This window comes from Lolium rigidum, chromosome 3 (genome assembly GCF_022539505.1).
Source record: "Lolium rigidum isolate FL_2022 chromosome 3, APGP_CSIRO_Lrig_0.1, whole genome shotgun sequence".
NCBI lineage: Eukaryota > Viridiplantae > Streptophyta > Magnoliopsida > Poales > Poaceae > Lolium > Lolium rigidum.
In genome coordinates this window covers 28,164,310-28,174,446 of record NC_061510.1, presented here as the reverse complement: position 1 = coordinate 28,174,446, position 10,137 = coordinate 28,164,310, and the positions used below count along the sequence as shown (strand labels likewise).

At 40.8% G+C, this 10,137-nt stretch overlaps 1 protein-coding gene across 1 annotated transcript; it reads left to right on the top strand.

Annotated features, from left to right (window-relative positions):
- Window positions 1–7,985: 7,985 nt before the first annotated feature.
- Window positions 7,986–10,097, top strand: LOC124699544 (acyl transferase 1-like). Its single transcript, XM_047231832.1, has 2 exons — window positions 7,986–8,423; window positions 9,180–10,097. Exons 1-2 carry the CDS (start codon window positions 7,986–7,988, stop codon window positions 10,095–10,097), a joined length of 1,356 nt encoding a protein of 451 aa, XP_047087788.1.
- The last annotated feature ends 40 nt before the right edge of the window (window positions 10,098–10,137 follow it).

The window sequence follows — 10,137 nt, the reverse complement described above, 5'->3', positions numbered from 1 at the left end:
AAGATATCTGATTTTGTACATATTATTCATGATCTAAAATCACTCATGTGTTTTTACTCATCGAGTGTCAGATACACTCAAGTCTTGTTAAACCTTCACATGACAAGAACATTTTCTTAATATTTCCATATTGAACTATTTCAATATCCATTCTATGTACTTTGACTTGAACATATTATGTGTTTCAATCTATCTTTATAGATCTTGACACAAAATTTGTTTCAGTCCATATCCTTTCATTGAAGTTAATTTTTCAATGAAACCTTTTAATCAAGTATATAATTACATTATTTATAACCAACTATATGTCTTCTACATAAAGTATTATAAATGTGTCTTAGCGCTCCCACTTAATTTCTTGCAAATCCAAGCCTCTTCATCGTCTCTGATGAGATCAAAAACTCTTTGACTATTTCATCTAGTGAAGATTCCAACTCCGTGATACTTACTTCATCCAATTGAAGTTCGTAAACCTATCTAGTATTCCACGGACCAGCAAAACTCTTGGTTGTATCTTGTATACACCTTTAATACACACTTCTGATAAGTAATGTATTTTGCCATCCTACTAACATATCTCATAAAGGAAATATGTAGTGATTACTAGAATAATCCATATAGACTTTAAGCATTGCTACGGAAGATCTAATCTTGTCGTAGTCAACTCTTTGAACTTTGTCGTAAACAACTTTTCGACAAGTCAAGCTGCTTCAATGATATTTCATCCAAGTCCATCAATTTTATAGATCTATTTACTTTCAAAAAGTATTCATCTATCTTGGATTTCATGGCGTATAGCCATTTTAACGGAGTCGTGGCCCATCATAACTTCTTTGTTTGTAGTTGGTTTATCATTGTTCAAAAACAATCCTTTGTCCACAAATCATTTATTTGATCACAAAGTAAACCATACCTACAAGGTTCAATATGTACTTCGATCTCCATGGCTAAAACACTTTGTAGTCATGGGAGCCATGATCGTCGTGGCCGCTTCCGGAACCAATTCCGATGCTGCGCTACTCTGATCATTATGCTCATGTTCATAAACCTTATCAAGTTCTATTGTCCTCCCACTCAAATACTTCGCTAGAAACAATTTCTTGGAAATAAGAAACATTGACAAACACTTTTTGTCTTTGTCTACATAGTGGGAAGAATTCCCAATCAATTCTCTGGAATAACCAACAAAGACATTCATCCGATTTTGGTTGTAAACTTATTTACTTATGCTATGCATACCAAAATTTTAAGAAAAGACTATTAGGATTCATACCCATGCCATAACTCGTATGGTATCATTTCAACGGATCATGATGATGCTCTATTAAGTGTAAAAGCAGTAGTCACTAAAGCATAATCCACAAAAAATATAATGGCATCAATATTTTATCTCATCATTGATCCAACAATGTTTGGATACGTCTTTTGGATACTTCATCATCACTATGATACTCCAAGAAACGTGAGTTGTAGAACAACTTCATAACTCTCTTAGATGTTCGCTAAAACTCGTAATTCAAATATTTCCACCATGATCCAATCATAGATATTTGACTTTTCTATTACGATGATTTCCACTTCATGCTGAAATTTATTTAAATCTATTCAAATGTTTCAAACTTCTTCCTTATCGAATATATCCACATATATATATTCAATTCATTGTTTGAAGTTTTCATGAAGTAGAAGAATCTCCCGCACACAACTATGTCCGATGAACCACATACATCATCATGTATGTTTTCACTAAGTTAGTTGCCCGTTCAACTCTTGGCCTATAAACGGTATTTTAGTCATTCTCTTTAGAAAAGATTTGCAAGCGCCAAATGATTCAAAAATCAAATGACTCCAAAAATCCATTTGCCTGGAGTTCCTTCATGCGTTCCTTTCTAACATGACCTAAATGGCGGTTACACAAATAAGTGGAATTCAAATCATTTGCCTTATGGCATTTTAGCGTCAGTGTTATGTATGTGTGTTTCACCATTAAGATTTATAATAACTTATCCATCGTACATGGAGTAATGTCATAATTTGAACAACTCATTGTTTTCATTTGACCAGAGCAAAATAACAATTATTAAGTTCTTTATTATAAATCCTAAGGGCTAGATGGAATGCCAACGATGAACATAATAACACTTTATTTTGTTCCAGACGTGCATTCTTACCATATTCCTTGTCAGTCACTTAGGCCATTGTATTCTTGTATTGCGTTGTTTTGTATGACACTTCATACCAACCAATATAGTACTAATACCCAAGAATTTCATAGTGTGACTTAACTAGGAATACTACCATAACATGTATATCATTTATATACACCTGAGCTAGACTTTCTAGTCTTTTCTTTTCTTTTTGCCAAAATATCTTTTGCAGTTTTTCTTTTAGCTTTCCTCTTTATTCAGAATAACACATCAACTTCAATAACTTCTCGGTTTATTGGTCAAACACCAATAACCTTGAGGTTCTTACTTTGAAGTTGATCATCATATGACAAGTGTTCCAGATTTCACTATTAATAACCTTGTAATATGATGAACAATTTCACTCATAATTTTATCCATTGTATCATGATGACTTTCTGAGACCATGTCTGTACATGCTAGGCTCATAAAGTTTTAACCTTGGTATTCGCATGTGCAAATCTGGCTTGCACCCGTTGTATGCACACGTAGAATCTATCACACCCGATCATCACGTGATGCTTCGATACGATGAGTCTTAGCAACGGTGCATACTAAGGATGATAACTTCATGGATATGCGAATATCGTTAGTGCCCCAATAGTTGGAGGATTGTGACGCCTGGCGTCTTCAACCTTCATACATTCCCATAAAACTTATGAGTTTATGTAGTCTCACCAAATAATATTCTATCATCTTGTAATAAGGTCTTAGATATCTCATATATCTCATACCTTGATTATTTCTGAAAACTAAATTTTCAGCTCCTTACTTTTCAAACAAATTTGAACTTCAAGTTTCACGGAGACAAGATAACTTTAGGTACTAATTGAAACCATAGTTCTTTGAATCAACAATGTGAGGTTTACTAAAAGTTTGCAATAGGACTTAATCAATTCTTGATTCTTTAACAATACGGTACCAATCCGTAAAGTTTCTTGTCATATTTTAACAGTATTTCTATCTCAATAACAAGACTAACGCATGGTAGAAAACGGATGCCAACACTACAAAATTAATTCAAAATACTACTCAGACTATGTTTATGATAATTAGTTCATGTTTTAATCTAATTACTAATGAACTCCCACTTAATACAACATCCCTCATAGTTGTTAAGTGGTACACGATCCAAATCCACTACACCAAAACCGATCATCACGTGAGATGATGTAGCTTCAATGGTGAACATCAACATGTTGATCATATCATCCATATGACTCGTGTTCAACCATTCGGTTTCCGTTGTCCCGAGGCCATGTCTGTACATGCTAGGCTCGTCAAGCAAACCCAAGTATTTCCGCGTGTGCAACATGACTTACACCCGTTGTATGTGAACGTAGAATCTATCACATCCGATCATCACGAGATGCTTCGAAACGACGAACCGTACAACGGTGCATACGAGGGGAGAACACTTTATTATCTTGATATTAATGTGAGGGATCATCTTATAATGCTACCGTCGCGATCTAAGCAAAATAAGATGCATAAAGGATTAACATCACATGCAGTTCATATGTGATATGATATGGCCCTTTTGTCTTTGCGCCTTCGATCTTCATCTCCAAAGCACGGACATGATCTCCATCATCAACGGGCATGATCTCCATCATCGTCGGCGTAACGTCAAGGTTCATGGCGCCGTCTTCATGGTTGTTCACCTCATGTAGCAACTATTACAACTACTTTGAAATACTACTCAACATGAAATTTAAAGACAACCATAAGGCTCCTGCCGGTTGCCACAAAACAATAATGATCATCTCATACATATTCATCATCATATTATGGCCATATCACATCACCAAACCCTGCAAAAACAAGTTAGACGTCTCTAATTTGGTTTGCATATTTTACGTGGTTTAGGGTTTTCGAGTAAGATCTAATCTACCTACGAACATGAACCACAACGGTGATACTAGTGTTGTCAATAGAAGAGTAAATTGAATCTTCACTATAGTAGGAGAGACGAGACACCCGCAAAGCCTCTTATGCAATACAAGTTGCATGTCGAACGAGGAACAAGTCTCATGAACGCGGTCATGTAAAGTTAGTCCGAGCCGCTTCATCCCACTATGCCACAAAGATGCAAAGTACTCAAACTAAAGATAGCAAGAGCATCAACGCCCACAAACCATTGTGTTCTACTCGTGCAACCATCTATGCATAGACACGGCTCTGATACCACTGTAGGATAACGTTGCATAGAAAACAAAAAATTTCCTATCGCGAACACGCAATCCAAGCCAAGATGCAATCTAGAAGACGGTAGCAACGAGGGGATGATCAAGACTAACCCTTGAAGAGATTCCAAAGCCTATAAGAGTAGGCTCTTATTGCTGCGGTAGACGATCACTTGCCGCTTGCAAAAGCGCGTAGAAGATCTTGATCACGATCGCTTCCGGCGCCACGAACGGGCAGCACCTCCGTACTCGGTCACACGTTCGGTTGTTGATGAAGACGACGTCCACCTCCCGTTCCGGCGGGCAGCGGAAGTAGTAGCTCCTCTTGAATCCGACAGCACGACGGCGTGGTGTCGGTGGTGGTGGAGAAATCCGGCGGAGCTTCGCTTAAGCGTGCGGGATATGGTGGAGGAGAGAGAGACCGCTAGGGTTTGGGGAGAGGAGCGCCGGCTAGGGCACCCTTGAGGGGTGCGGCCATGGTGGTGGCTTGAGTGGCCGGCCAGCCCCTCTCTCCCCCTCTTTATATAGGTGGAAGCCCCAAGGCTTAGGTCAAAGAGTCCGAATAAGACCCCAACCAAAACCTTCCAAGTGTCCAAACCTAGGGGAGTGGGACTCCCCCCTTTCCTTGGTGGGGTGGCCGGCCACCATGGTGGGGAGTCCACTTGGGACTCCTCCTCCCTTAGGTTGGCCGGCCAAGGTGGGTGGAGTCTCTTTGGGACTCCACCTTCCATCCTTATATCTTCCGGACTTTTCTAGAACCTTCTAGAACCTTCCGTAGAACCTTCCGGATCATTTTAATTCACATAAAATGACTTCCTATATATGAATCTTATTCTCCGGACCATTCCGGAACTCCTCGTGATGTCCGGTATCTCATCCGGGACTCCGAACAAATATTCGAACTCCATTCCATATTCAAGTTCTACCATTTCAACATCAAACCTTAAGTGTGTCACCCTACGGTTCGCGAACTATGCGGACATGGTTGAGTACTCACTCCGACCAATAACCAATAGCGGGATCTGGAGATCCATAATGGCTCCCACATATTCAACGATGACTTTAGTGATCGAATGAACCATTCACATACAATACCAATTCCCTTTGTCACACGATATTTTACTTGTCCGAGGTTTGATCTTCGGTATCACTCTATACCTTGTTCAACCTCGTCTCCCGACAAGTACTCTTTACTCGTACCGTGGTATGTGGTCTCTTATGAACTCATTCATATGCTTGCAAGACATTAGACGACATTCCACCGAGAGGGCCCAGAGTATATCTATCCGTCATCGGGATGGACAAATCCCACTGTTGATCCATATGCCTCAACTCATACTTTCCGGATACTTAATCCCACCTTTATAACCACCCATTTACGCAGTGGCGTTTGGTGTAATCAAAGTACCTTTCCGGTATAAGTGATTTACATGATCTCATGGTCATAAGGACTAGGTAACTATGTATCGAAAGCTTATAGCAAATAACTTAATGACGAGATCTTATGCTACGCTTAATTGGGTGTGTCCATTACATCATTCATATAATGATATAACCTTGTTATTAATAACATCCAATGTTCATGATTATGAAACTAATCATCCATTAATCAACAAGCTAGTTTAAGAGGCATACTAGGGACTTCTTGTTGTCTACATATCACACATGTACTAATGTTTCGGTTAATACAATTATAGCATGATATATAAACATTTATCATAAACATAAAGATATAAATAATAACCACTTTATTATTGCCTCTAGGGCATATCTCCTTCACATATTTCACCATAATGGGAGTTTTCCTTCAATGTTTGCCTATTTCCTACACAACAAAGTATAAAACATAAATCTATGCACTTTTGCAACTGTTAATAGGTTAGTACCAATAAATATAATAAAGTTGCATAATAATAATAATTGTGACACAATAAACTACAAAGTTAATGTATGCATTTTACATGCATCAACACCCTGTTAAGGCAAGCATGATAGTAGGCCGAGGGGTCGCGGCAATCAACCGAGTGCCAGGTCGACACCATGGTCGGAGTAGAGGCGCGTGAAGTCGATGGGCGGTGGGCGACACAATACGATCTATGATCGGCAAACCAAAAAAACGTCGGTCAAGCGACCGGGGAATACAAAAAACTGATCTACCGATTGGGAAAAAGGACTGAGGGCAGCCGATCAACCAATTGGCGGACTAACCCTCTTACAGGTTGTGTGGCCCCCGGAATAGGTCATGGAGACCAACCCCTCCCCCCCCCTCGGGCCGGCGTGGTGCGTAAGTGTGTCTGACTACTAGGTCTAGGATCTTGCGACTGATACCATGTAGAGCAATAGAGAGGGAGAGATTGACGTAATACGGTGGATATTGTATTGAGCCTCGGAGGAGTATATATAAAAGTACAAGACTTAGAGGCTAAGAAACTCTCCTGAAGATAAGGTAGGATGTGATCTATAAATCCTATACAGATCTCATAATATCTCTAACTACCAAATATAATTAACAGTTTCCACCAACAGCTAGCACCAAGAGGTCCCCACGCGCGAGCATAACTACCAAACACAAGCTAAATGACTCGTTTTGTATACCTTCATGTACAACATCTGGCCAGTGGTAATGGTAGCAAGGTCGAGCAATACCACACACATACCCATACACGTATAGTCAATGTATACAAACTTCTACCCATATTCATAGGTATAAAACTTTACGCAAATCCATTCTTGGCGGTACATGTACCCATTGAATACCTGGTGGGTAGGTTAAATTGTCACTCACAATTTTACATTTATCGATAATAAATTTGATAAAAAATGAATTATCTCAACTCAATAAGAGGTACTTGAGTACATAGCAATTAACAAAATATAAAAATTTCATTCTCATATTTTAACTCACAAGACAACAAAAATAGACGTGTCAGGTAAGAAATTGACAATACACGGGTATGAGTGTATACCCACTGGTATGAGACTATACGCGCGCTCTACCCATAACTGGTAAGGTATGGATACCACCTATGGAGATAAAAATATATCCAAACCGTGCCGATATGAGTATAATACCCGCGGGTACCCGTATCCGTAGGTAAAATTGACATGCTTAACCGGTGTATGAACTACGGATATATTCCCATGCTTGCTCGTACCGCAACTGGTACTAATCGTCACAAGACCGCATCAGGGCAGCCAAGCGAGACCGGTGCGAGCTGCTAGTGCAGTGAGTCGGCGAACACATCAAAGTTGACGGTTGTCGTGTAGTACCTAGTAGAAATGAAATGGTCGCGCCGGCACGACTTGATTCTCGAGGGTTGGGCTCACTCGTTCAAAGAGTCTTCAACTCTGTCGTACGTCCGGCCGTGTTTTACTCTTCTGTTATCCTGCGTGCCATTGCCATCCATCCTTGAACGGGTCTCCACCGCCCATCGAGACCTCGGTCACCAAGGTGCCTATATATGGACGTATCGTACACAAGCTCATGCCAAGCCACTTCAGCGAGTCATCTTCAGCTTCCACTGCCTCGGTACTACTCTAGCCTCTAGCACTCTCTCAGTCACAGACATACACAACACACCGATAAAGCAAGCACTTACTCAACTCCGTCGCCATGGTGACATTCACGGCACGCCGGAGCGAGCCTGAGCTGGTGCGTCCGGCACGGCCAACGCCAGTCGAAACGAAGGCCCTCTCCGACCTCGATGACCAGTTGCCGCTGAGGTTCTACGAGTCGATCGTCGGGTTTTTCAAGAGCCCGCCGGGAGAGAACGTCAAACCGGGCAAAGTGGCGAAGGGCATCAAGGCGGCCGTGGCCGGCGCCCTGGTGTACTACTACCCGATGGCCGGACGCCTGCGCAAGCTCCCCGACGGGAACAAGCTCGTCGTCGACTGCACGGGAGATGGGGTGGTTTTCGTGGAGGCGACGGCGGACGTGCGGCTGGAGGACCTTGGCGAGCCGTTAGTGCCGCCGTATCCGTGCGTCGAGGAGTTCCTGGGAGATGCTGGCGACACGAGAGATGTGGTTGGCAAGCCTTTGCTCTTCCTACAGGTGATGGTTCTTAATTGTCTTTCTTCAGTTTTCTCTTGTACGTGTTCATATTCTATTGCTTACATATGGTATGGGTGATGGTATATCGATTTGCTACATATTTATTAGTATGATGTTTTGAGCACCGTAGTAACATTGAAACTCTGGAGAAAAACCACACAGATTAAAAAGGAAAAGAGTGTTTCATCACATAATGAAATTGTAAGTGCATCGGATATAATTTAAAGTTTGCATGGATAAGAAAAAAAAACTTGCTAGCTCCCCTCATAGGTACCATTATATAGTTTGTCAGCTTTATATATAAAGAATTTATCAAAAACAACATAAATAGTTTTAAAGAGAATTATGTGATTCACTCCAAACTAGTATAGACAGTAACAAAATTGGTTTAGCCTTGCTTTCATTGGTTGAGTGATTTGGTTACACGTAACTAAATTAAGCATTGCATCTATATTACCAAAACACTAGTTCGGCCTATTTCCGGTGTAGAGAAACATTGAAGTTGTTGGTACCAAAGAAGATGGATTTATATTCTTTCAAGGGACTATTGTCCAAATTAAGTATGTTTTGACGCTCCAAGAATCCGAGTAGCATCCAGCACAAATGAGGATTCACATTATTTATTTAGAAAGGGAGATTGTTGAATTATACATAGTCATCTTAATTATTTTCACTGCTTATCTAAATTCCATAAGTGATTCTGAGACATCATGTTAATATTATGGCTTAATTTCACACACATGATATTATTTGCAGGTGACACAGCTAAAATGTGGAGGATTTGTTATTGGGCTTCATATGTGCCACTGCATTGCCGATGGTTTTGGCATCCTCCAGTTTATCAAAACTATCGCTGACTTTGCATGTGGCGAACTTATACCAACCACTTTGCCCGTGTGGAAACGAGACATTTTCACAGCACGTATGCCACCCTCCATTGCACATGTCTACCCAGCGTATAAACCGTTTATTCATGGTTTACAGTGCACGGGAGATGACGTGATGCTATCAACTCCACCAGAATCTATGGAAGTGCAATATTTATTCTTTGGACCAAAAGAGATTGATACTTTGAGAAGTCACATCCCAGAGCAGCTGTCCAAATCCACTACAACATTTGAGCTCATTACAGCTGTCATGTGGCGGTGTCGCACATTGGCACTAGGTTATGGGCCAAGTGAGAAGGTGCGTGTCATGTTTACTTTGAATACACGGGGCAGAAGCATTAATGGTGAAAGTGTTGTCCCACGTGGTTACTATGGAAATGCACATTTCTCTCCCATGGTTGAAGTCACCGTGGATGAGCTAGCTACAAAGCCACTTGCATCTATACTTGAGAAAATGCGCAAAGTCAAGTGGGACACCACAAAGGAGTGTATGAAGTCAATGGTGGATTTGTTAGCATTATGGCGGGAGTGGTCACCTTTCGGTATGGACAGAACTTATGAGGTTAGTGATACAAAGTGGGTTGGAGGAAAGGCACTAAAGTTCGGGAAAGCCGAGCTGGTTGCTGCCGGCACACCTCATGCCGGGGATTTCACTTCAAAGTTGATAAGCTATCACACCAAGTGTAAGAATATAGATGGTGAGGACTCCACCGTGGTCTCCATCTTACTACCAAAACCGGCAATGGAGAAGTTCAGAAAGGAGATGGCAATTTGGTTGAAGAAATGAATGAAGAACACGTACAATAATTAAGCTTACTGTGTAGTAA

Bases quoted from the DNA above. Each gene is read 5' to 3' on its own strand.
- LOC124699544 (XM_047231832.1), top strand. From the start codon at position 7,986: ATGGTGACATTCACGGCACGCCGGAGCGAGCCTGAGCTGGTGCGTCCG. The intron at 8,424-9,179 runs GTGATGGTTCTT...TATTATTTGCAG, and splicing joins AGCCTTTGCTCTTCCTACAG to GTGACACAGCTAAAATGTGG.